Source organism: Panthera leo, chromosome A1 (genome assembly GCF_018350215.1).
Source record: "Panthera leo isolate Ple1 chromosome A1, P.leo_Ple1_pat1.1, whole genome shotgun sequence".
In the NCBI taxonomy this organism is placed as follows: domain Eukaryota; kingdom Metazoa; phylum Chordata; class Mammalia; order Carnivora; family Felidae; genus Panthera; species Panthera leo.
In genome coordinates, this window is record NC_056679.1 from 108,311,318 (window position 1) to 108,338,474 (window position 27,157).

At 37.5% G+C, this 27,157-nt stretch overlaps 1 protein-coding gene across 6 annotated transcripts in view; it reads left to right on the plus strand.

Annotated features, from left to right (window-relative positions):
- The window catches only part of CDC42SE2 (CDC42 small effector 2), a 173,042-nt gene that overhangs the window by 73,694 nt on the left and 72,191 nt on the right, over positions 1-27,157 (plus strand). For all 6 annotated transcript variants that reach the window (XM_042934505.1, XM_042934513.1, XM_042934528.1 and 3 more), the window contains one exon: positions 21,871-22,213. In XM_042934505.1, the coding sequence (XP_042790439.1) occupies positions 22,160-22,213 (54 nt within the window). In that variant the 5' untranslated portion in view covers positions 21,871-22,159. The remainder of the gene's footprint in view (positions 1-21,870; positions 22,214-27,157) is intronic.

Genomic DNA, 27,157 nt, shown 5'->3' on the forward strand with positions numbered 1-27,157 from the left:
GCTGTCTGTTGAGGTCTAGCCATCAACTGCTGCATGCATGATGGTGAATAAGGCTGGCATGCCGTTTGTGTGGCTGAGAAGCCCAATCAGGACTGTTGTAGGTGCACTGGTAAAGGGTCGGCCCACAGTGTGGCTAGATATCAGGCCATGCTGTGACAGCTGGGGTTTGCTGATGGCGAGGCATGTCTTTTGGGCAGCTTGCTGTGAGGTAAGGTTGTGTTTGTTTTGGAAGTTTTAGTGTATGGGACTGCTCCCCCAGGGCAGAATGTTTAGGAGGGTCTCAGGAACAGCCACGGCTACTTGGCAGTTATGGTGGGAGTGAATGGGGTGCTGCTTGGGAGGGATTCCAAGTTACATGAGTGGGTTGGGTGAGGCAAGTACACAGCATAATGCTGGAGCAGGGTGAGTGGTGCTAGCATAGTAGATGGAGAATGTCAGAAATGGTGCTTACAGGCCTGCTAAGTAGATGAGGGTAAGAAAACGGGCACTCATAAGCACTTCCCCAGAGAACATACCAACCGATTGTTACCCATCTTTTACATGCCCTAGAATTAGTCAGTGGATTTCCTTCACATGTAACCGAGGCACTTTTCAGACTGTAGTTTCTGTGCTGGGACTCTGAGCCACTGAGGTTCAGTGTGCCTTTTAAGAGCAGAGTCTTGGTTTCCTACTCCCCTCTGGCTCTTTTGGATGTAAATCCCATTGGTTTTCAAAGCCAGACACTGTAGGTGTCTCTTTCCAGCATAGGCACCCTGGGATGTGGAGAACCATGTGGGGCTCAGACCTTCTTTCTTCATAGATGGCTTTTATATTTGTGATATTCATCCTTTTTTGTGGGTCATTAACACTGGGGTGTGGGTCTTGACTAAACTGCCTCTCTGCTCCTCCTATTCTATCATTGTGGCTTTTTTTTTTTTTTTTTAAATATCCCGGTGTGTATGATCCATTCTGTTAGTCTTGAGTTTATTGTCAAAGATAGTTGTGTATATATTTGTAGATTTTGGTGTTTCCTTGAGTGAATGTGAGGTCAGGATCTTCCTACTCCATTCTCTTGATCCCATTTTCTGAAGTTGGTTTCTGAGTTATCAGAGGGTTACTGATTACATGATTTGTGTAAAGAGATATTTTTAAAAGATGCCAAATGTGAGTGTACTTTTTAATTTCCTCACTGATAGAGTGCACTTAAAGTTGAATGAAGCAATGGAAGACTTCACTGATAATAAGTTACAACAGGTATTTTATACTTTGTGTTTCACTTTTCTTTGTGTTGTCCCCAAATTGAATTTTTTGACTGTGATCTTTGAGATTATCATACTGTAAGATGATCTGTTCTAAAATATTTCTTAGGTTTTTGTCTACATGTAAAGTCTCAACACTGTTCATAGAAATATATTAAATTTCATTGTAAGGGCTAGAATATAAGAGGTGATAGAGAAGTATTTTTTCCTTATATTATTTTCTCTAGGCAACCAAAAAGGGCAATAGATTTTAACCACTGACTAGGATCCCACATAGATATATCTTTAACCTTTCATACAAATTCCAACTTAATTTTTCTCTATTTTAGTAATACACTAAATACATATACCTTATTCTTGTAAAGTTCATGTGTAAAGAAGGAGAATAGCAGATTTGAGTAATTTTTTTCAAGATATTTTGAGGATCATTTAAAATACAAAAAATGCTTTAACTTTTGGGAATGTAATTTCACTGTGTTTTAAAAAATAATTGTATAAATGCACTTAGGGTGTTTATAATAAGAAAGCTTAAAAAAATTATTTTTTCGTTTTTATTGATTTTGAGAGAGAGAGGGAGAAAGAGCACGAGCAAGGGAGGGGCAGAGACAGAAGAAGAAACTCCTCAGAAGACTCTGCCCTGTCAGACAGAGCCCGACATGGGCTGGATCTCACAAACCGTGGGATCGTGACCTGAGCCGAAATCAGGAGCCAGACGCTTAACTGACTGAGCCACCCAAGAGCCCCTTGTAAGAAAACTTTTTAAAAGATAAAGATAACAGCAAGTTTTGCCCTTTGACAACTTGAATTTTTGTATTATTTTATCAGGGCAGAACATTAAGTTTTAATGAACTTAATCTGCCTGTAAGAGGTTTTGCTAAAGAGTTTAGTGATTTTTCTGTTGGAAAAATAGAAACCCATTCTGACTCCAGGCAGCATATTGCTTCTTTGTACTCTTTTTTTTTTTTTTTTAAAGTTTGTTTATTTATTTTGACAGCCACAGAGACAGAGACCGCACAAGTGGGGGAGGGGCAGAGAGAGAGAAAGAATCTTAAGCAGGCTCCATGCTGCCAGTGCAGAGCCCAGTATGGGGCTCTGTTCCACAAAGAAGCCATAAGATCATGACCTGAGCCTAAACTTGAGCTTAACCAATGAGTCTTCCAGGCGCCCTGCTTTTTTGTATTCTTAAGAACACAAGATACCATGTTTTGATTTCCAGTTGGTGGCATTGACTTAATTTTTTCTTTTCATTTCCTCTGTAAAATTAGAACAGAATTTCAGGATGGTATTTTCTAGATTTTTTTAAAAAAACCTATGGAAATAGTTCTGTGCATTTGTAGATAAAAAATCTGTTCGGTAGGTGTGAGAACAGTTTTTTGTGTAAGTTTTATATTAATACCAGAAGCAATAGTTCACTTACACAATATAAGGATTCCAGTGATTTTTACTTGTAATAAATATGATTTATCTTGATTGTCGTTCATTTGTAATAAAGCTAATGGTATATTTTTTGATACACCATTTATATAGGCCGTATTTTTCTACACTTGTTTCCTTTTCTTCTCTTTTTCTACCCTACCTAATTAGCCTTAGCAACATCTTTTTGGAGACCTAAGCAACTGTTGAAAGAATAAATTATGATAAGTTTGAGAGCTGTAAATAAATTCCTGTAGTCTGGTTAGTCTTTAGCAGTGGGCATACTTGTGTCACATGTGTTGTCATTTGTTTTTAACTTACTAATGATGAGAAATACATAAGTGAAATGTGATGTATATAGCTTTTTTGTTTGTGTTCATCAGCTCCATCTGGAACTTAAAAGATATTATGTACATATGTAATTCTTAGAAAATTTTTTTCTGTAGGTATTATTAGTCTCTAAGAAGAAAATCTGTGAATCATTTTAAGCTACAGAACAAACTGTATCTGGTGCTAGACCTTCTGTTGATACTGCCTGATGTTTGACTTGAGAAGAAACTTGATAACCTGATAACATAAGTCAGCTCTTACTTTGTGCCAGATCAGATATTAGGCACTTTGTTAATACAATCTGATGTTAATTTTTATGGTAGTGTTGGGGTGGAGAAATTTACAACAGCTAAGAGAACTCTTTAAGGAGTGTGACAGAGTTCTCTTATCCAAACAAATTAATCTTGTAAAAGTTTCTCCCAGCGAAAGAATCACTGACAGACGAGAATACCTCATTTATTTAGGGAAAGTATCAAGTTAACAAAAAGTTCTCAGGCAATTACCACAAAGCAAGTAGGAATCAAATGTAAAACCACAGTGATCTTTTCTCTCTGGGATGAATCTGGAACACAAAATCAAAGACTGGTCTCTGCCTTACCTAGTTCTACATCCAGATAAATGACCACAGTTTGTGTTCAGTTGACTTTCACATCCTCAGGGGATTGATAGGAGATTCCATGCCTGACTAAGAAGCATGAATTACACATACTTCTCATTTTTCAGGCCTTTTAATTACCTCCCCTCAGCCTTTCTTTTGCAAAACAGACTTGGCACACAGTTCAGGCAGTAACTAGGTACTGAGTGAGCATTCCCTTCTGAAAGTTTAAATCTCTGATACCAAGGTTTTCTATACCAAGAAGAGCAAACCTGACTAAATATAATTTATATATGAATGTATTTTTAAATAATTAGTAACTGATGAATTAAGTTAGAATTACTTAAAGTATATGCTGAGTATTCTTGATATTGTTAATCTTGCTGTATGCCATAGACATACAAATTATATATACATTTAAATTTGCTTTTGTGGAAAATATGTCATTACTGTCAAAGGGATTAATTTAATCGACGTAGGTAAGTTTTGTTTTTCTTTACTGCTCCTACTTTATTCTCTCTGTTAAATATAAATGATAATAAATAGACTCATTTTTTTTGTTTTTGTTTTTATTTTTGACCCATGTGTTTTTTTATGTGCGCTACTCCCATCTAAGAAGGGAGACTGACTAGAAAAGTTTGTCCACCTGCCTAGGTAAGCATCAAGGAAGCTTATCTCTGCTCAGTTCTCTGGGTGAAGAGAAAAAAAATGATGTAATAATGATGACGATAATGGTAACACAGTAAAAACAGTACCGTTTGGTTGGTTGGTTATTTATTTAAACTTGTTTGCCACCCTCTGTGCTTAGCAACTTTACTCATCTAACCCTCACATAAATCTTTGAGGTAGATAAAATTATAAACTCCATTTTATAGAAAAAGAAACTGAGACACACACACACAAGTCCAAGATCATACGGCTAGTAGGTAGAGGAATTCAGGATTGGAACTTAGGCTGTCTAGTTTCAGAGCCTTAAGTTCTAAACCTCTACACCATACTGTCTTTCCAAGCTTGTACCTCCATATGAATGCATAGTAGCCATGTGGTATGAGAATTCCAAGTGAAGGAACTAAAGTTTATACTTGATTTTGTGAACTTGGCCTTGTGGGTATCTAAGTGTTAGCAAATGCAGCTGCTGTGTAGGGATTCTTCCTCAGCCAAGGAGCATGGGACTTTGACCAGAAAAACAACCTCCCAGTGATGATAAACTCATAATATAATTACAAGGAAGTAGTCCAACATGAGGGAGAGTTAGCAGACAACATAAGAACGCTAATTAGAAGACTAGGAACTGATTTAGCAGATCAGAAAAACAATAGAAATCCAGTCTAAAGTGTCTAAATAAACAACTAAGACACTGAAATAAGTGAATTTGCAAAACAACCATGTAGGATTTGTTGAAATAAAAATTTTGATGATTGAATTAAAAGTCAAAGTTGGGGGAAAATATTAATAGTGAAAATTAAATAGCAGTTGAGAAACAGGTGGAAGAATCTTAAATAATTAGAAATGAACCTGAAACTAGAGATTCTATGAAACTGGAGCCAAACAGAAAGACAATCTTCAAAGCATCCATAGGGAAAAAACACATTTACATTCAAAGGACCAAAAGTCAGATTAACTGTGAACAAGCACTGTCAACCAAGAATTTTATACTTAGTTGGTAAACTGTCATTCAAGAATAAGGGCATAATATAGAAACTGTGTTATCAATGTATCTGAATGAAGGATAGATGGGAGATTTCTGTTTTGATAACTCTTCTATAAGTAAATTGTTTTAAAATTAAAAATTTTAAACGCCACCTCTCCCACAATTTTAGAGAAACAACTGGAAGCTTACCACTTGCAGATAATCATTAAGAGCATGTATTATTAAAAAAACCTCTAAAGTCTATACTTTATGAAGATCGAAATTCAACTTTAAAGGAAGGATTGAGAAACAAGATAGAGTGGCTATCAAAGAAATGGATAAATGTTGATAACTATTGATCATCATCATCATTCTGTACTTACATGTGCCAAGTATAAGTATTTTGTTTACTTCACACAGCAGCCCGATGGTGTGAATACTTAACATTTTCTGAACTGAAGGATACTATTGTTTTTGAAAGAGCTCATTCAGTCCTCGGCACATTGGGTGAAAAAGGACGAAACCAAGTTATGTGTTTGAAATTTGAGAATTCTGAGTAAAGAGAAAATCTTTAAACCTTTGAGAAAACTGAAAACTTTTCACCTAGAATGTAAAGAAAATCAGAATGTCACCAGACCTCTTAGCAACTCTGGAAATAGAAGAGTGAAACAGTGCCTCTAAAATCCTGTACTCAACCAAATGCTCAGTCAAACGTTAAATGCAAGGATTTAAAACATTTTCCTTCCTATATCCCCTTCCTTCAGAAGCTACTGGACTGTGGAAGGTGTGAGTAAATCAACTATTTTCACATACAAAAAGGTGATGGAGTATGTGATTTTATAAATAAGCTGAGGAAAATGAAAAAGTAATACATAATTACTAGAAACAGGAAAGGAACTGAGGGAACGTGCCTAGAGAGCAGCTAGTCAGAAATGAAGCAAGAAGCTAGGTTTTGTGAAGAAACCAAAAAAATTTGAATTTGTACATCTGTGCATATGGTTACATTTTTGGAAATTACAGCTCTAATTAAAATATTTTACAGTTCTGATACATGTGCATGGAAAAGCTAAGCAAATAAAAAACATGAGCACTTATTAACCTCAGGGAAAACAAAAGATGATTGAAGAAGGGATAGCTGATTTTAATGTTACTTGTTTTTGCAGTAGCACTTATAATAACAGAAACATTGAATATTGATTCAACCAAAAATTGTAATTATCTAGTGGTGATGATGACAGTGATATGGAGTTTGAAGATGGGAGATAGTGTGGTAAGAAAAGACCTATTCTCATCTGTTTTAAGAGAAAGTCAGTTTAAGTTATCAAAAAATCAGCAACTCAACAGGTAGCAATAAACATATTTATAATTAAAAATACTAGACAAAACATGTTGGTAAATTAAAAATTACTACCACCAGGAGATGAAGAGGTTTTTTTTTTTGTTTTTTCGTGTTTTTATTTTTTAGAGATTTCTGATTTTTAATAGCTTTTTATTACTTTATTTTATTTTTATTATTTTATTTTTTAAGTTTAATTATTTTGAGAGAGAGCACATGTGGAAGCCAAATGGAAAGACAGTCTTTAAAGCATCCATAGGGAAAAAACACATTTACATTCAAAGGACCAAAAGTGAGATTAACCATGAACTTCTCATCAGCAACAATAGAGGTCGGAATAGTATCTGCATGTGTGTATGTGAGAGAGAGAATACCAAGCAGTATCTGTCTGTACCATCAGCGCAGAGCCTGATGCAGGGCTCAAACTCACAAACCATAAGATTATGACCTCAGCTGAAATCAAGATTCAGATGCTTAACCGACGGAGCCACCCAGGTGCCCCATTACTTGACTTTTAAAAATCTATGTGCTTGTATTATTTGAGTGACAGAGATTTGTTAAAATGTAAGAAAGCATTGTACAAGTGTGGATTTATTCCAAGAACTTCTGGTAGTAGGATAGAACTCCAGTGTGTGTCCTGGTAAACAGTAGGTGATGGTACCACCCACCAAGAAAGGTAACATAAAAACAAGTATGAGGGAAAGGGCAATGAATTCAGTTTTTCATACTGTGTTTCAGGTAAGTAGGAGACTAAATGAGATGTTCATTTGCAGGTGTATATAAATGTCTGCCTGGACTTAGATGAAAAGTTCAGAGTGATAAGAGAGGTTTCAATCCATCAACTAATACATCGAGAGGCTATGTGTCACATAATTGTTACTTCTAATCGAGGCAGCTAAAGAAATGTTTAAGGGGAGGGAATAATAAAATGGAAATGGGAGAAAGAAAAAGGGAGGGAGAGAAACCAAAAAATGGAAAGAAGAAAAGTAGCAAGAAAAGAAAAGGAGGAAAATTATTAAAGGGAGGAAAAGGTAAACATAGCAGTCATTCTCATACAAGGAGGAGAAGAAATGTGGGGAGTAGAACATGAGAGAGTGGTGTCCATGAATATTACTTTCTTCTGTGTTTGTATTGTAAACCCTTGCACGCTTGAGCCAGAAAAATCTCTACTACATCCCTAAACATAATGATATGTTCATGTTTGGTGTCAAATACTTGGTTTTAATTCAGAGAGAAAAAGGAAGATGTGAGGAAAATAAAGCCTGAGTATATTATGAAAATGTTACCGTATGAAACTTATAAAATGTCAATGATTAATGTCCAAGTCAGTTTATAAAAGTAAACCTAACCAGTGCTATATGGGATGATAGGTTTATAATAGAATAATGGTTTATAATGGGATAGGGAATGACTTTTCAAGTAAAATAAACCCCCTAATCCAGGATGAAAATTGACATTTGACTACATTAGATTTTAAAGCTTTCATATGAAAAGTATAAACAATGTTGAGGAGCAAACTGATGCAAAAAAAAACAAAAACAAAAACAAAACATGTAAAGCCTCTACATTCAAAACTACAAAGTCAATTAATTCAATTGGATATGCCATGTTAATTGATCAGAACACACAATATTATTAAGATGTGATTTTCTGTTTTGTAATTGTTAGAAAAATTTAATCTCAGAATATAGGACACTTTTTGTAAAAATTGACAAACTGATTCTAAATGTGTATGGAAATGCAAAGAACTTAGTCCAAAAAGATGTCACTAAAAAAAAAAAGTCCAGGAAGAAATATTCACAGTATATATTTTGGACAGTCGAGTTGATCTAGAATATATAAAGAACACAACAGAATAAGACAACTAAATTTAAAAATGAGCAAAAGATCTGAACATATATGGCCAAAGAAGACATATGAATGGCCAACAAGCTTATGAAAAGACTACCATTAGTTATCAGGAAAGTGCAAAATAAAACCACAGTAAGATACTACTTCATACCCACTAGAATGACCAACACTGAAGACTGTCAATACAAACAGTTGCAAGATTGTGGAACAGCAGGGCCTCTCATTCTTGCTGGCACAGGTGCAGATGGTATATGGATTTGGAAAATTGGTCAGTAGTTTCTTACCAAGTTAAAATTAAACTTCGAGTAAGATCCAGCAATTCCATTCCTGTTTCCTCTGGAGGGATAAAAACGTCTGTCTATACAAACACTTGTACAAACAAGTTTGTAATAGCCTTATGTTTAATAACCAAAAAGCTGGAAAAGCAGTAGTAGCCATCAACGGATGAATAAACAAATTGTACTGTATCTGTACAGTTAAATCTATTTAGAAAAAAGTAGAGGTTGGGATGCAAGCTGGTGCAGTCACTCTGGAAAACAGTATGAAGGTTCCTCAAAAAACTAAAAATAGAACTACCCTACGACCCAGCAGTTGCACTACTAGGTATTTATCCAAGGGATACAGGTATGCTGTTTTGAAGGGACACATGTACCCCAAAGTTTATAGCAGCACTACCAACAATAGCCAAAGTATGGAAAGAGTCCAAATGTCCATCGATGGATGAATGGATAAAGATGTGGTGTATATATACAATGGAATATTACTCAGCAATCAAAAAGAATGAAATCTTGGCATTTGCAACTATGTGGATGGAACTGGAGGGTATTATGCTACGTGAAATTATTCAGTCAGAGAAAGACAAATATCATATGACTTCACTTATGTGAGGACTTTAAGAGACAAAATAGATGAACATAAGGGAAGGGAAACAAAAATAATATAAAAACACAGAGGGGAACAAAACAGAAGAGACTGATAAATATGGAGAACAAACAAAGTGTTGCTGGAGGGAGTGTGGGAGGGGGATGGGCTAAGTGGGTAAGGGGCACTAAGGAATCTACTCCTGAAATCATTGTTGCAGTATGTGCTAATTTGGATGTAAATTTAAAAAATAATAAAATTTAAAAAATGAAAAAATTAATAAAAATGTAAAAATCATTAAAGAATAAACAAACATTAAAATAAATATAAAAAGTAAAACAAAAAAGAAGCAACATAAGTAAATCTCAAAAAAAATGCTAAATGAAAGAAGTCAGGTATTTTTTTTTTAAAGAGCATATACTGTGTGATTACATTTATATGAAGCTGCAGGAAGACTAACATATAATTAGTCATTTCAAATGTACGAAAAAAATTACCCCATTTATTTTAGTAGTTACAGAAACCTGATTAGGCACAGAAAAGTAGGTCTGTGGTAAGTAGGTAGTTTTTCAAAAGGATTTTGTACCACAGGTCAGTATTAAAGAACCATTTTACTCAGATTGGGACAGATTTAGTGCTGGTGTAGCTGTGAATAAGCTTTATTGATAATTTGTGCTTTTGCTTGGTTGTTGATTAATAATGTTTGCATTTTTGGCAGAAACTTCTTTGGCATTTGATAGAACCAGAGATTTCATCCCCTGCCCCAACCCCAGTATGTTCACCACGTCCTTCAAAGTCTGCAGCAAGGATGTTCATTTTTGCTTGATTCCATGTTTTGCATTTCCATTCCTGATCTTTATCATTCTACTATGATCAAGTGGACATTGTTAGGATTTGCTTCTTTTAGTTACATTTCATTTAAATTGTTACTTAAAAATATATAGAGAATTGCATAGAACTTACATGTATTCTTTAATGAATAATTATAAACCAAGTATATCAGCCAGATCAGGAGGTAGAATATTGCCAGCATGCCAGGAGCCTTTTATGCATGGGCTTATTCTCAATCCCTGCCCTCAACTTTAGAGGTAACTACTCTCCTGACATTTATTACAGTAATTTCCTTGCTTTCCTTTTCCCAATGTGTGTATCTCTAAACAAAATAGTTTAGTTTAACTTATTTTTGAAATTCATGTAAATGAAACCATTCCATGTATATTATTTTGTACCTTGATGCTTTCCCTCAAAAACATGTCAGTGAAAATTATCCAGGGGTGCCGTGGTGGCTCAGTCTGTTGGGCATCCAACTTCGGTTCAGGTCATGATCTCATGGTCTGTGAGTTCGAGCCTCATGTTGGGCTCTGTGCTGACAGCTCGGAGCCTGGAGCCTGCTTCAGATTCTGTGTCTTGCTCTCGCTTTCTGCCCCTCCCCTACTCATACTCTGTCTCTCAAAAATAAATGAACATTAGGGGCGCCTGGGTGGCTCAGTCGGTTAAGCGTCCGACTTCAGCTCAGGTCACGATCTCGCGATCTCGCGGTCTGTGAGTTCGAGCCCCGCGTCGGGCTCTGGGCTGATGGCTCAGAGCCTGGAGCCTGCTTCCGATTCTGTGTCTCCCTCTCTCTCTGCTTCTCCCCCGTTCATGCTCTGTCTCTCTCTCTCTGTCTCAAAAATAAATAAATGTTAAAAAAAAAATTAAAAAAAAAAATAAATGAACATTAAAAAATTTTTAAAAATAATCTACAGACATATAATTGGGAGAAGATGGTGGCGTAGGAGGATGCTGGGCCCACCGTGTCCTGCTGATCGCTTAGATTCCACCTACACCTGCCTAAATAACCCAGAAAACTGCCTAGCAGAACGGATTCTCTGGAGCCAAGTGCAGATGAGAGGCCCACGGAAGAGGGTAGGAAGGGCGGAGAGGCGGTGCACGCTACACGGACTGGCGGAAGGGAGCCGGGGCAGAGGGGCGGCCCACCCGCCAAGCAGAGCCCCAAAGTCTGGCTGGCCAAACTGGCAGGGGCCAGATGGAGTGTGTTCGGACAGCAAGCGGGACTTAACATCTGGAAGGTTATAAGTTAACAGCTCTGCTCGGAGAGCAGGAAGGCTGTGGGACAACGGGAGGGAGAGTTGTTGAGCCTCGGGACGACAGAGCTCAATTTGGCGGAGAACAAAGGCGCTCCCCAGCGCCATCTCCCTCGCCCATCCCCCAGCCAAAATCACAAAGGGAACCAGTTCCAGCCAGGGAACTTGCTTGCACCGTGCAAACACCCAACACTGTGCTTCTGCGGATCCATCCCTCCAGCAGGTCTGACTCCCTCCTGGTGCCACAGGGCCCCTCCCAAAGCAGATTACTTAAGGAGTAGCGAGCTGAGCCTGCCCCTCCCGCCCCTGTGCACCTTGCCTATCCACTCCAGCTAATACGCCAGATCCCCAGCACCACAAGCCTGGCAGTGTGCAAGTAGCCCAGACAGGCCATGCCACCCCACAGTGAATCCCGCCCCTAGGAGAGGGGAAGAGAAGGTACACACCAGTCTGACTGTGGCCCCGCCCACCCACTCGAGTTATTCAAGGCAGCACAGGGGAAGTGCCCCGTAGTTCCGCACCACTCCAGGGACTATCCAAAATGACCAAACAGAAGAATTCCCCTCAAAAGAATCTCCAGGAAATAACAACAGCTAATGAACTGATCAAAAAGGATTTAAATAATATAACAAAGTGAATTTAGAATAATAGTCATAAAATTAATCGCTGGGCTTGAAAACAGTATAGAGGACAGCAGAGAATCTATTGCTACAGAGATCAAGGGACTAAGGAATAGACAGGAGGAGCTAAAAAATGCTGTAAATGAGCTGCAAAGTAAAATGGAAACGACCATGGCTCGGATTGAAGAGGCAGAAGAGAGAATAGGTGAACTAGAAGATAAAATTATGGAAAAAGAGGAAGCTGAGAAAAAGAGACATAAAATAATCCAGGAGTATGAGGGGAAAATTAGAGAACTAAATGATGCACTAAAGAGAAATAATCTATGCATGATTGGTATTCCAGAGGAGGAAGAGAGAGGGAAAGGTGCTGAAGGTGTACTTGAAGAAATCATAGCTGAGAACTTCCCTGATCTGGGGAATGAAAAAGGCATTGAAATCCAAGAGGCACAGAGAACTCCCTTCAGACGTAACTTGAATCGATCTTCTGCACGACATATCATAGTGAAACTGGCAAAATACAAGGATAAAGAAAAAATTCTGAGAGCAGCGAGGGATAAACGTGCCCTAACGTATAAAGGGAGACCTATAAGACTCGTGACTGATCTCTCTTCTGAAACTTGGCAGGCCAGAAAGGAATGGCAGGAGATCTTCAATGTGATGAACAGAAAAAATATGCAGCCGAGAATCCTTTATCCAGTAAGTCCTTGTCATTCAGAATAGGAGGAGAGATAAAGATCTTCCCAAACAAACAAAAACTGAAGGAATTTGTCACCACTAAACCAGCCCTACAAGAGATCCTAAGGGGGATCCTGTGAGACAAAGTACCAGAGACATCACTACAAGCATAAAACATACAGACATCGCAATGATTCTAAACCCATATCTTTCTATAATAACACTGAGTGTAAATGGACTAAATACGTCAACCAAAAGACATAGAGTATCAGAATGGATAAAAAAACAAGACCCATCTATTTGCTGTCTACAAGAGACTCATTTTAGACCTGAGGACACCTTCAGATTGAGAGTGAGGGGACAGAGAACTATTTATCATGCTACTGGAAGTCAGAAGAAAGCTGGAGTAGCCATACTTATATCAGACAAACTAGACTTTAAATTAAAGGCTGTAACAAGAGATGAAGAAGGGCATTATATAATAATCACAGGGTCTATCCATCAGGAAGAGCTAACAATTATAAATGTCTATGCGCCGAATACAGGAGCCCCCAAATATATAAAACAATTACTCACAAACATAAGCAACCTTATTGATAAAAATGTGGTAATTGCAGGGGACCTTAACACTCCACTTACAGAAATGGATAGATCATCTAGACACACGGTCAATAAAGAAACAAGGGCCCTGAATGATATATTAGATCAGATAGACTTGACAGATATATTGAGAACTCTGTATCCCAAAGCAACAGAATATACTTTCTTCTTGAGTGCACATGGAACATTCTCCAAGATCACATACTGGGTCACAAAACAGCCCTTCATAAGTATACAGCAATTGAAATCATACCGTGCATACTTTCAGACCACAATGCTATGAAGCTTGAAACCAACCATAGGAAAAAGTCTGGAAAACCTCCAAAAGCATGGAGGTTAAAGAACACCCTACTAAAGAATGAGTGGGTCAACCAGGCGATTAGAGAAGAAATTAATATACGGAAACAAACGAAACTGAAACAAACGAAAATGAAAATACAACAATCCAAGCGGTTTGGGACGCAGCGAAGGCAGTCCTGAGAGGAAAATACATCGCAATCCAGGCCTATCTCAAGAAACAAGAAAAATCCCCAATACAAAATCTAACAGCACACCTAAAGGAAATAGAAGCAGAACAGCAAAGACAGCCTAAACCCAGCAGAAGAAGAGAAATAACAAAGATCAGAGCAGAAATAAACAATATAGAATCTAAAAAAACTGTAGAGCAGATCAATGAAACCAAGAGCTGGTTTTTTGAAAAAATAAACAAAATTGACAAACCTCTAGCCAGGCTTCTCAAAAAGAAAAGGGGATGACCCAAATAGATAAAATCATGAATGAAAATGGAATTATTACAACCAATCCCTCAGAGATACAAACAATTATCAGGGAATACTATGAAAAATTATATGCCAACAAACTGGACAACCTGGAAGAAATGGACAAATTCCTAAACACCCACACACTTCCAAAACTCAATCAGGAGGAAGTAGACAGCTTGAACAGATCCATAACCAGCAAAGAAATTGAATCGGTTATCAAAAATCTCCCAACAAATAAGAATCCAGGACCAGATGGCTTCCCAGGGGAGTTCTACCAGACATTTAAAGCAGACATAATACCTATCCTTATCAAGCTATTCCAAAAAATAGAAAGGGAAGGAAAACCTCCAGAGTCATTCTATGAAGCCAGTATTACTTTGATTCCTAAACCAGACAGAGACCCAGTAAAAAAAAGAGAACTACAGGCCAATATCCCTGATGAATATGGACGCAAAAATTTTCAATAAGATACTAGCAAATCGAGGGGCGCCTGGGTGGCGCAGTCAGTTAAGCGTCCGACTTCAGCCAGGTCACGATCTCGCGGTCCGTGAGTTCGAGCCCCGCGTCAGGCTCTGGGCTGATGGCTCGGAGCCTGGAGCCTGTTTCCGATTCTGTGTCTCCCTCTCTCTCTTCCCCTCCCCCGTTCATGCTCTGTCTCTCTCTGTCCCAAAAATAAATAAAAAATGTTGAAAAAAAGATACTAGCAAATCGAATTCAACAGCATATAAAAACAATTATTCACCATGATCAAGTGGGATTCATTCCTGGGATACAGGGCTGGTTCAACATTCGCAAATCAATCAACTTGATACATCACATTAATATAAGAAAAGATAAGAACAATATGATCCTGTCAATCGATGCAGACAAGGCATTTGACAAAATTCAGCAACCTTAATAAAAACCCTTGAGAAAGTCGGGATAGAAGGAACATATTTAAAGATCATAAAAGCCTTTTATGAAAAGCCCACAGCTAACAGCATCCTCAATGGGGAAAAACTGAGAGCTTTTTCCCTGAGATCAGGAATACGACAGGGATGCCCACTCTCACCGCTGTTGCTTAACATAGTGTTGGAAGTTCTAGCATCAGCAGTCAGACAACAAAAGGAAATCAAACATCAAAATTGGCAAAGATGAAGTCAAGCTTTCACTTTTTGCAGATGACATGATATTATACGTGGAAAATCCGATAGACTCCACCAGAAGTCTGCTAGAACTGATACATGAATTCAGCCAAGTTGAAGGATACAAAATCAATGTACAGAAATCAGTCGCATTCTTATACACTAATGAAGCAACAGAAAGACAAAGAAACTGATCCCATTCACAATGGCACCAAGAAGCATAAAATACCTAGGAATAAATCTAACGAAAGATGTAAAAGATCTGTATGCTGAGAACTATAGAAAGCTTATGAAGGAAATTGAAGAAGATATAAACAAATGGAAAAACATTCCGTGCTCATGGATTGGAAGAATAAATGTTGTCAAAATGTCAATACTACCCAAAGCTATCTACACATTCCATGCAATCCCAATCAAAATTGCACCAGCATTCTTCTCGAAACTAGAACAAGCAATCCTAAAATTCATATGGAACCACAAAAGGCCCCGAATAGCCAAAGTAATTCTGAAGAAGAAGAGCGAAGCAGTAGGCATCACAATCACAGACTTTAGCCTCTACTACAAAACTGTCATCATCAAGACAGCATGGTATTGGCACAAAAACAGGCACATAGACCAATGGAATAGAATAGAAACCCCAGAACTAGACCCACAAACATATGGCCAACTAATCTTTGACAAAGCACGAAAGAACATCCAATGGAAGAAAGACAGTCTCTTTAACAAATGGTGCTGGGAGAACTGGACAGCAACATGCAGAAGATTGAAACTAGACCACTTTCTCACACCATTCACAAAAATAAACTCAAAATGGATAAAGGACCTGAATGTGAGACAGGAAACCATCAAAACCCTAGAGGAGAAAGCAGGAAAAGACCTCTCTGACCTCAGCTGTAGCAATTTCTTACTCGACACATCCCCAAAGGCAAGGGAATTAAAAGCAAAAATGAACTACTGGGACCTTATGAAGATAAAAAGCTTCTGCACAGCAAAGGAAACAACCAACAAAACTAAAAGGCAACCAACGGAATGGGAAAAGATATTTGCAAATGACATATCGGACAAAGGGCTAGTATCCAAAATCTATAAAGAGCTCACCAAACTCCACACCCAAAAAACAAAAAACCCAGTGAAGAAATGGGCAGAAAACATGAATAGACACTTCTCTAAAGAAGACATCCGGATGGCCAACAGGCACATGAAAAGATGCTCAACGTCGCTCCTCATCAGAGAAATACAAATCAAAACCACACTCAGATATCACCTCACGCCAGTCAGAGTGACCAAAATGAACAAATCAGGAGACTATAGATGCTGGAGAGGATGTGGAGAAACGGGAACCCTCTTGCACTGTTGGTGGGAATGCAAACTGGTGCAGCCACTCTGGAAAACAGTGTGGAGGTTCCTCAAAAAATTAAAAATAGACCTATCCTATGACCCAGCAATAGCACTGCTAGGAATTTACCCAAGTGATACAGGAGTACTGATGCCTAGGGGCACCTGTACCCCAATGTTTATAGCAGCACTCTCAACAATAGCCAAATTATGGAAAGAGCCTAAATGTCCATCAACTGATGAATGGATAAAGAAATTGTGGTTTATATACACAATGGAGTACTACGTGGCAATGAGAAAGAATGAAATATGGCCCTTTGTAGCAACGTGGATGGAACTGGAGAGTGTGATGCTAAGTGAAATAAGCCATACAGAGAAAGACAGATACCATATGGTTTCACTCTTAAGTGGATCCTGAGAAACTTAACAGAAACCCATGGGGGAGAGGAAGGAAAAAAAAAAAACAACTTTAGAGTGGGAGGGAGCCAAAGCATAAGAGACTGTTAAAAACTGAGAACAAACTGAGGGTTGAAGGGGGGTGGGAGGGAGGGGAGGGTGGGTGATGGGTATTGAGGAGGGCACCTTTTGGGATGAGCACTGGGTGTTGTATGGAAACCAATTTGACAATAAATTTCATATATTGGGAAAAAATAAAAACAAAAATAATCTACAAAAAAGAAATTGTTTAGCTAAAGATGTGTCTCATTTTCCTGTTTTTTTAGAATGTTTATTTTTAAGGGGGGGGTCACATGAGCAGGGGAGGTACAGAGATGGGGGATAGAGAATCCGAAGCAAGCTCTGCACGGACAGCAGAGAGCCCAATGCGGGGCTCAAACTCATAAAGTGCAATATCATGACCTGAGCCGAAGTTGGACACAACCGACTGAGCCAGCTAGGTGCCCTTCTGTGTCTTAAATCAAGGCTTTATTATTGTTTCTTTGGAAGTTTATCTAAGAAACAGTTTTACCTTGGGTAGGATGTTCTTTACATTGTTATAGGAAACGTTTTCATGCAAGTATAAAGCGAACGTCTGTAGCATTTAAGTGCAGAAAGTGAGGAGGAGTGGAAGCTGATGGTGGAGAATACTACCACAGTTTTTTATTCATGCCAATCTCTTTAAAAATCAAGAGACCAGCTTTTAATTCAAGGAAGCTCTGCTCAGTTGATAAATGGCCAGATAATTCACTGCAAGCTTTACTAAAATTTTGTATCTTGTGAATCTCTGTGTTTGTGAAATACTCTGTGGTCTGTAGACCAGTCTGACCCCTTACATGTCCAGCATATGCTGAGCTGTGTTTCAAGCCAAGTGTAGATTTTGATGTTGTTGCAACATCATGTTGCATGTTTTAAGCAACTGGCAGTTCAAGAAATGAAAGTAACTATAGTATATATATTATTAGTGACATTTTTTTGTGATAAATTTAGTACTTGTCTCAAGATGGGTATGTATAAATATTTTAAGTCTATACACTTCCGAAAAATAATTCTAAAGAGGAAGTTTAAGAAAAGCAAGAAGATGGAAAATGTATTGGCATGACGTTCCAAGGCATGTTTGAACCATTTTTAGAGTTATGTATTTACTTAACAAATACACATCTGTGGAGTTGCAAATAACCTCTTGGTCTGAAAGTATGTTTCTCCAGATGTATTATCTAGGTGGAAATAACTTCAGCTGTTTATCCTTTTCAAAAACAAAGCACAGATTAGTGTACTTCAAAAAAAATAATTCTGCAACTAAACATGAAGGAAGTCTTGTGAATGTCATTTTCAAAGTACTACCTGCGAGTGGGAAATTGTGTATTTTAAAATTCACAAATTAATAGCTGTGCTTTAAATGGGAAGGAATTTTGAATTTGGTAAAATGTGGCATAATGAAATATTATGGATTGTAAATTAGGAAGCCGTTTATTATTTTCAAGTATTAAACAGAAAGCACACTTGGTTAAAAGGAGAAAAAACCACAACACCTCCCAATCCAAAATTAATATTTAAAGGTGGTTTCTGAAAAACATAATTTCCAGATAAGAAGGAAACTTACCTGACTTTATATGTAGATAAGAAAATTAAATTAAACAATAGTTTTAAACATCAGATTTCAGGATGGAGCTAGAGTGTATAATGCTAAGTGAAATAAGTCAGATAAAGACAAATGCCATATGATTTCACTTATATGTGGAATTTAAGAAACCAAACAGATGAACTTGGGGAAGGGAAGAAAAAATAAAAGAAGGTAAAAAGAGGGCGGAAAACTGTAAGAGACTTTAGTATAAAGAACAAAGTTAGGGTTGCTGGAGGGGAGGTGGCGGGGGGTGGGTGGGTGGGGGAATGGCCTAAATGGATGATGGGCCTTAAGGATGGTGCCTGTTGGGTTGAACACTGGGTGTTGTATGTAAGTGATGAACCACTAAGTTCTCCTTCTGAAACCAATATCATACTATATGTCAACTAATTTGAATTTAAATAAAAACTTGGAACAAAAAAAAATAACCTCATATTTCAATAGATTTGGAGTTTTACCATGTCTGTTTGTGTTGCAACAATGATGAGCGTAAAGAATTTTCAGTTTTAAACAGAGATGTATTTTTGTTTTTGTGGAACTGGTTAAAAGATACTTCATTTCACAAAGACTTTTTTATCATTAAAATTTTTTTTAATTTCTAATTGAAGTATAGTTGACATAGTTTCTGGCTTATAGCATAGAGATTGGACAGTTACATACATTATGAAATTCTTGTCACAAGTATGGTTTCCATGTGTCATCACACAAAGTTATTACTTTATTATTGACTGTATTCCCTCTGCTGTGCTTGTTTCATCTCAGTGACTTATTTTACAGTGACTTCTTGTCTTTGATTCAGGGTGGAATTAAACTTCTTAAATGCAACACTGAAATAATGTTCATGTTATTGTGAATTTAACTCTTTCCTGTTATATTCTTCCTAAGAAGGAAGTAAGTGAAACATACTGTTCTTTTGAGCCTTTAAACCTTCATATTATTTACCTACTTCAGTGGACAGAATCAATTGTAACACTGCCACTTCTTTGTTTTGGAAGTTTGAGTGAGATGAGGAATGTTCATCCTTGCTTGAAAATAAATCTTCCCTGTTCTGAATTGTTAACTATGGCAAGAATGTAAATTTTCTTCCTTCTCATCTTTCTCTTTAAATGTAGGCTTAAATCTTAACATGTCATTTTTCTGTGGTATGTTAGGAGACTTGTTTTCTGGACTTCATAGAAGCAGAGTACTACATTTGTGACATAAACATAAGATGCATTTATCTTTACTGAAGATCTTCATGTGTACGAATATAAAAATTACTATCATTCCTATTATACGAGTCCTGGTTTTGGAGACAGTGAAAAGGAGGAATGTTATTTCACTTAATGTTCAGGGCCTGTGATGGTTTATGATTTATAGTTTGCATAGCTTATAAATTTATAACTTTTTCAAAAATTTATAAACATATGACTGCTTGGGACAAAGATGTTAACAGATCTTTGAGGAATATTGTTAATGCATCTTTGGTCTTTGATCTTTTCATTTCCAGGATGGCTTTTTTCTTCATTGTATCTGAGCCAAAGTCAGATGCTTTAATCAAGCTGAGCCACCCAGGCACCCCTAAAACTTCGTATCCTGTCTTCCTGGAAATTTTTCCTAACATTTGTTGCCTTTGCTTCTCACCTTTCACTCACTTCTTAACCCACTCTAATCCGATTTCTGCCCATACTACTTTACTGAAACAGATGTAACCAGGGCCATGTAACTGCTGCCCATTCTTCTTCTTCATCGTTGTCTTCTTTTTTTAAAATGTTTATTTATTGGAGAGAGAGAGCGAGAGCATGCGTGCATATGTACACTCAAGAGAGAGCAGGGGAGGGGCAGGGAGAGAGGAAGAGAGAAACCCAAGCAGACTCCTCGCTGCCCATATTCTAATGGACTCTTTTCTGTCTTTGCTCTCTCCATGTCAGTTAATTATGTTATCTCCTTCCTCTTTGAAGCAGGATCACCAAAGTAGCTGGTTTTCCTCCCCTCTCTCTCTCTCTCTCTCTCTCTCTCTCTCTCTCTCTCTCTCTCATAGCACTCAGATATTCTTGGTAGACTTTTCTTTCTCTACCCATCAGTTAAATGCTCCTAACTTGCTTACTTAGTAACTCACTTACCTAACTAACTTAATAATGCTTACTTACTTAGAGTTCTCTATTAGATTCTCTTTGCTTTTCATGATACTGCTTTCTTTATTTTTTTTTATGCTACTTTAGAATTTCAGATTCATTGCTTCATTTATCATCTCTTGATAATTCAAGGAATTTTCTTTGGTTTCAAAGCTGTATATCCAGTGGTCTACTGGACATCTTCACATGATAATTGTACTAGACTGCAGGTGATATAAATCCACTTCAGTGTAGCTTCAGGCTGCAGAGAGAGAAACACTGCCTCACAAAAACACAGCTCAGGCCCATAGGTCACACTAGTCTTAGGGATGACAGGAAGCAGAGATTCATGTCGTCTAAATTTTCTCCCCTCTCTTGTCTCCTTGTCAGCATTATTATCTCAGAATGGTCATCTACATGAAGTTTGGAATTTAGTTGGCTAAGGCCTTAAAATCAACATCTTGGCAGTCAAGAAGAAAAGATAGGTTCACTCTTAGCCCAAGTCCACAAAGAAGATTGGCAGACATGTATTCTGATCGACTCAGCTTGGTTGACTACCAGTGGGATATAAACTATTTTTACTGACGCTGATTGTGGTGTTGGTGGTGGCAGGGATCTAATGTCTTAATTCACAAAATGAGTAAGAAGAATTGATTGCTGTACCAGTTATTTCTGGGTTGTTTTTGAAAACAGTGTTCAAGTGAAGAAACATGAAAATGATCAGTATTTCTGCCTGGAATTTGAGACTTTTATATGGCAGTCATAGTGTTGTAGTTAGTGATTAGATAAATTTATTAGAATAATTAATACTTTTATAGTTATAAAATAGGGTGCCTAATGAAAGCAAGGGTTTCTGTTTTATTTCACTGCTATATTCTTAATACCTAACACTCAAAAAAAATGTTCAAAAATTTTTGTGGTGTGCCTGGGTGCCCCACTTGGTTAAGCGTCCTACTTTTGATTTCAGCTTAGGTCATGATCTTGCAGTTTGTGAGATCCAACCCCAGAGTGTGGGACTCTGCACTGATAGCGTGGGGGCTGCTTGGGATTCTCTCTCTTCCTCTCTTTGCCCCTACCCTGCTCACGTGCTCAAAGTAAAAAAATAAACATTAAAAATTTTTTGTCGAATATCAGATTATTAAAATCTTGATTTTTTTTCAATGCTTATGTTTTAGGGAAATATTTTTATCACAGATTGAGAAAATAAAAGCATCTAATGATCAATAAAATAACTTGTTTTCTTTTTCTTTTTTTTTTTTTTTTAGATTACCTGTTAGAGGCCTTGAGTCAAGACAAGAATTTTTGTACCTTCCTGGTGGTTCAGAAACAAGTTTCTGTAGAGCCAGAAGCAAAGAAAGAAAGACAGTTTGACTTTCTTCATTGAATTATCTGTATAAGATACTTGACTTCCAGGAGCAAAAACACAGAGAAGTAATAAAATTATTTTTTTGGGATCTTTGGACATTCAGCATCTCAAGGAGCGTGCTTTGTGAAGCTTCCTGAGCTAAGATTCAAGAACTTCATTGGTGCTCATTTATACTGTGGACTATAAGCATGAGTGAATTCTGGTTATGTTTCAACTGCTGTATTGCAGAACAGCCTCAGCCTGTAAGTATGATGTAATATGTGTACAGATTGGGTGGGGTGCTTATTAAACATACCACTGGTTCTTAAGCTGAGAATCAGGACTGTAGCAGTAATTGGAGGGCAGATCTCAGGAGTGTCAGAAAGTAGTTTAGGGGAACTCTGAACATCTGGTTAGAAAAAAAAAAACAAACCTGTTTTTTGGGTAAATACTATGTGTCAAGAACTGTGCTAGATCATTGTACATGAGTGAGGATGTTGTCCTCCTCTACCGAGTACATGGCTTCTAGAGGAACAGTGAGAGGTGGAGACTCCAATTTGAGGTAAAACAGTAGAGTTGGCCTTGGAAGTTAGCAGGTGAAGGGTGTGGCAGCCAGACTGCGTTTACATCCTTCTTGACCTACCACCTCTTTTTCCTCACAGTACCTCTGAGGAAGATACCATTACCCTTATTGTTCCGTTGAAATAGATTCAGTTTTTCGCTCAAAGTCCTATAGATAGTAAGTGGTCTTAGCTGACTTTTTTTGGTACATGCCCCACTTTTGTGCCTTCTAACCTGTACACTCATATTGTTACCTCTTCCTAAATCTTGCCCTCCAAAGTGTCATTTTCTTTTCGTCTTTTAAGATGTGTACATCAAATAACCTCTATAAAATCTCCACCAGCTTTTTCCTGACTTAGCCATTACCTCATCTTTATTCCTACTAGCTCCTTAGTTCATTTTTCTGTTATGACATGGAGCTTCTGCATGGTAAATAACCCTTGTACAGTCTCGCTACCACACTTTTAATTCTTTAGGGACCCTGACTATATTTACTTTGTATTTTCAGGATCAGATCTGTTACCTTGGAGAATGTAGCTATAGATGCCAGCTGGTTAGCCGGGTGGCTGGCTGGCTGAATAAGTGAGTTTGTATTGTTTGGTTTACACTTATAAGACCATAAAAGGAAGAATGAGGTGTAATCTTAAAGTCTTCTCAGATATTTTCTGAGCCTTTTCCAGGGCATGTGCAGTCACTTTTAAATTTTTTCTTGGGTATACATGCAGTGATTTTTGAATGTCTTAGTCTTTTATGTCTGGTTCCACAAGGGGGAAAAAATGAAAAAATGAAGGGATTTGGGGGGAGAGGAGAAAGGATGCCAGCTTTTAAATCCCCTACAAGTGGCTGAGCCAGAAGGGGAGGTACAAGGGCTGCCCACCTCTTTGCTCTTTTTTGATGAGAAGTACAGGTAATTAGAGGACGGATTGATTTTTGCCCACCCTGGCTCTGCAAGAGGTGGTAAGCTGCTCTGCACAGCTAGGAGTAGGGGATGGGTAGCTGCTACTCTAGTAAGAACTGAGATTGAGGGGAAATTAACTGTAGTGTATCTTCCAAGTCTTCCCTGGAGGTTGCAAGCCTTGAACAGACTCCAGAGTTCTAAAATAGTTCTGTCAAGACGGATTTTGCCAATGCATTTGTTGTGTTTGGATGCAGATTCCTTGTGCCATTTACTCTGCCATTTCCCCTTTTACAACTTTTATAATTTTGTTTTTTACATTTGACTCTTTGATCCATGAAGTATGGAAGATTCTTCTGTGTGGTGTGAGGTAGGGGTCTCTTCTTTCATGCTGATCAGCTATCTAAAGACAGTTTGTTTATTTTTAAAATTTTTCTAATGTATATTTATTTTTGAGATAGAGACCAGAGTGCAAGCAGGGGAGGGGCAGAGAGAGAGGGAGACACAGAATCTGAAGCAGGCTCTAGGCTCTGAGCTGTCAGCACAGAGTCCGATGCAGGGCTCGAATTCACAAACCGCGAGATCATGACCTGAACTGAAGTTGGATGCTTAACCGATTGAGACACCCAGTAGCCTCTACAGACAGTTTATTAAGTAATCTTTGTATTAGTGATTTGGAATGTCACTTTTACTATATACTATGTTTTTTCATATATTTCAGGGTCCATTCCTGAAGTCTCTTTTTTCTTTTGGTTTTATTCATAATGGTTACATCTGTGTCACTCCCATACTGCTTTAATTGCTGTAGTTACTAAGTAAATTTTTGCTGTATCATAGAGGATATCTATTCTATAGATACTGTTTTTCAACTATATTGGTAATATTTTGTTAGGTAGCTGGTTTTTATATGGTTCCTTATTAGGTTTTTCTTTATATAAAATATTTCATAATGCATATTTTTTAATTAAAAATTTTTTTCAAATGTTTATTATTTTTGAGAGAGAGAGTGTGTGTGTGTGGGTGGCAGAGAATGAGAGGGAGACACAGAATCTGAAACAGGCTCCAGGCTCTGAGCTGTCAGCACAGCCTGATGTGGGCCTCGAACTCACTAACTGTGAGATCATGAACTGAGCTGAAGTTAGAAGCTTAACTGACTGAGCCACCCAGGCACCCCTTTTTAAATTTTTTTTTAATGTTTATTTATTTTTAAGAAACAGTGGGAGACAGAGCGTGGGTGGGGGAGGAGCAGATACACACACACACACACACACACACACACACACACACACACACACAAAATCCGAAGCAGGCTCCAGGCTCTGAGCTGTCAGCGCAGAGCCTAAAGCGGGGCTTGAACTCACAGATTGTGAGATCATGACCTGAGCCGAAGTTCAGACATTCAACTCCCTGAACCACCCACACTCCCCTATAATGCATATTTCTAATCCAACAGGTGTTTACTTTAGGATTGCATTATATATAGAGTGTAATTGGGTGAGAATTGATGTCTTCAAAATTCTGGACAATCCCTTTGAGAAACATACCATATGTTTTCATTTACTTAAACCTTTTAATATTCTTGTAGAAAAGCTTTAAAACTTCATCATTCATCATCAGTTCATCATTTTGCACATTTCTTGTTAGATTTGTTCTAAATATTTTAGGGTCTTTTAATACTGTTGTGAATCGAATTGCTTTTCTATTACATTTTCTAATAGAATTTTACTAGTATATAGGAAATAAAAAATTTTTATCCACTAATCTTTTAACCAACTTATTGAACACTTTATATTTTCAAAATATCTTTTATGGTAACAATGTTTTTTTCTTTTAGTCTTTTTCTAGTAAGTAAATCTTTTGTCCTGTTGCTGTCTTACTGCATTAACTAAGACCTCCAGTGTAATGTTGAATAGTGCCAGTAATGTGTGAACATCATTGCTTTTCCTGACTTTAATGGGAAAGGTTCTAATTTAAACATAATATGAATATATATTTTAGTGAATGTGTGTTTACCTGTACATTTAAGTTATTGTGTGTAACTTGTTATAAATGATACTGTCAAGGATTACATTTTCACCAGTTTTAAAAATTACGGAATTTTTGAATTGTGGGTATATTGTTTTATGCCTTGTAATATTTTGTTGAGAGTCAGATATAGTAACGAGTAAAGGAACTGAAGTGAACAGGCCAACTTATGTTTATCTGTCTCGGTGTTAGGCCATGTTTACTGTAGTTGTTGGTGTCAGAAGATAAAATTTCCTCTGGTATATTGGTTTTTGTGCTGTATTTTCTTTACATTTGCTTGGAGACTTCTTAAATAAGATCTGAGATGTCTACTTCTTTCAGTTGTATTCTCCTGTTATATAGAAGCCTTATTGATGTGTTGGTAGGGTGTGGGGTACAATAGTTTGTCATGATTGTAGCCTTTGTTAAGAACAAAATGCCCTGTCTTACTTAAAAATACCTACTTTTCTCTCTCTTTGTTGAAGCACAAGGAGATGTTTCTTTGATCTTCAATTGAGTATATAGTAGAGTTCCTGGAGGTGAAACTAAGACTGGGCCCCCTGAAGTACTTAACTCTCAGACTCGTGTACATTCCTCTTCCAGTAATTCATCACTTAGAGTTTAGGCCTTCCTACACTGGTCCTGGGTACCCAGAAGTTCCTCATCATGGGTTTCTGCTCCAGTAAGTTTTGACTTTCTGTGTTTCTCTATCTGGTTTTGGGGGCAGCAGTTCTGTGATCTCAGTTTGATGATGGATCTAAGAAGAGTTATTTGTTTTCAGTTTGTTCAACTCTTTCCTTGCGTGTGGAAGGGAGTGAATCTTGCCATGCTCTTTACATGCCGGCCTGGAAACCAGAAGTCAGTACTGCTATAATTTTTAAGATTGACTGTTTCATTGTCATTTTTCATCATGTAAATAGTAAAGTGAGTCCTGTTCCAGTATGTGATGTAGGTATAAGCACTAATAGCTAAAATAGAAAAATATAGGTTAGGAGAGTAGACCACAGGAGCATAAAGCCTTGGAATTGAAAGTATGAAACTTTAGAAATACATTTTCTGTTACACAGAGGATTTACATACACCTTGAGTTTTTTGCACACATACAACACGTCAGTATTCTGTTATTGTTTAATAATATATATTTGCATGAAATATTCCATCATAATTCCATGGGCATATGAGTTCTTATTTTTGGCTTGCCAAGAAAAAGAACACAAAACTTAACAAGGCCATGTGGCTGTTACAGTGCAAGAATACCTTGCTTATTGGCCTCAGAAAAACATTTAAAGGATGCACTAATAGTTTTATGTATATTTACTGTCTTCAAAAACATACCCTTGAAGTTCTATGAGACGTATGAAGAATGCCTTGTTTGAAAGCTGCTTGGTCATCTCTGAAGTTTTCTAAAGTATTTACTGAAATTAAGTGCTGCATGCCAACTCTCCCACTCGTTCTTTGCCACCGCCTGCTCTTGCACATTCCACGTATGAAAAAGAAACAACCCAATATGGGAAGAAAACAGATGCATTTTTCTGTGTAGTGGCACAAGATCATACTTTTTCTTCCCACTCATTCACTTCACAGTACAGTACAGAGAATAAAGGAGTCTCAAATTTTTTGAGCCGTGGCAATCCTAACTTTTCAAGTTGACTATATTTTATTAATGTTGTAGTTACTGTTATTAGATATAGCTACAGTAGTAAATTTGGATGGTTGCTGCTTTGTAACTTAATTTTCTTTAAAAAAA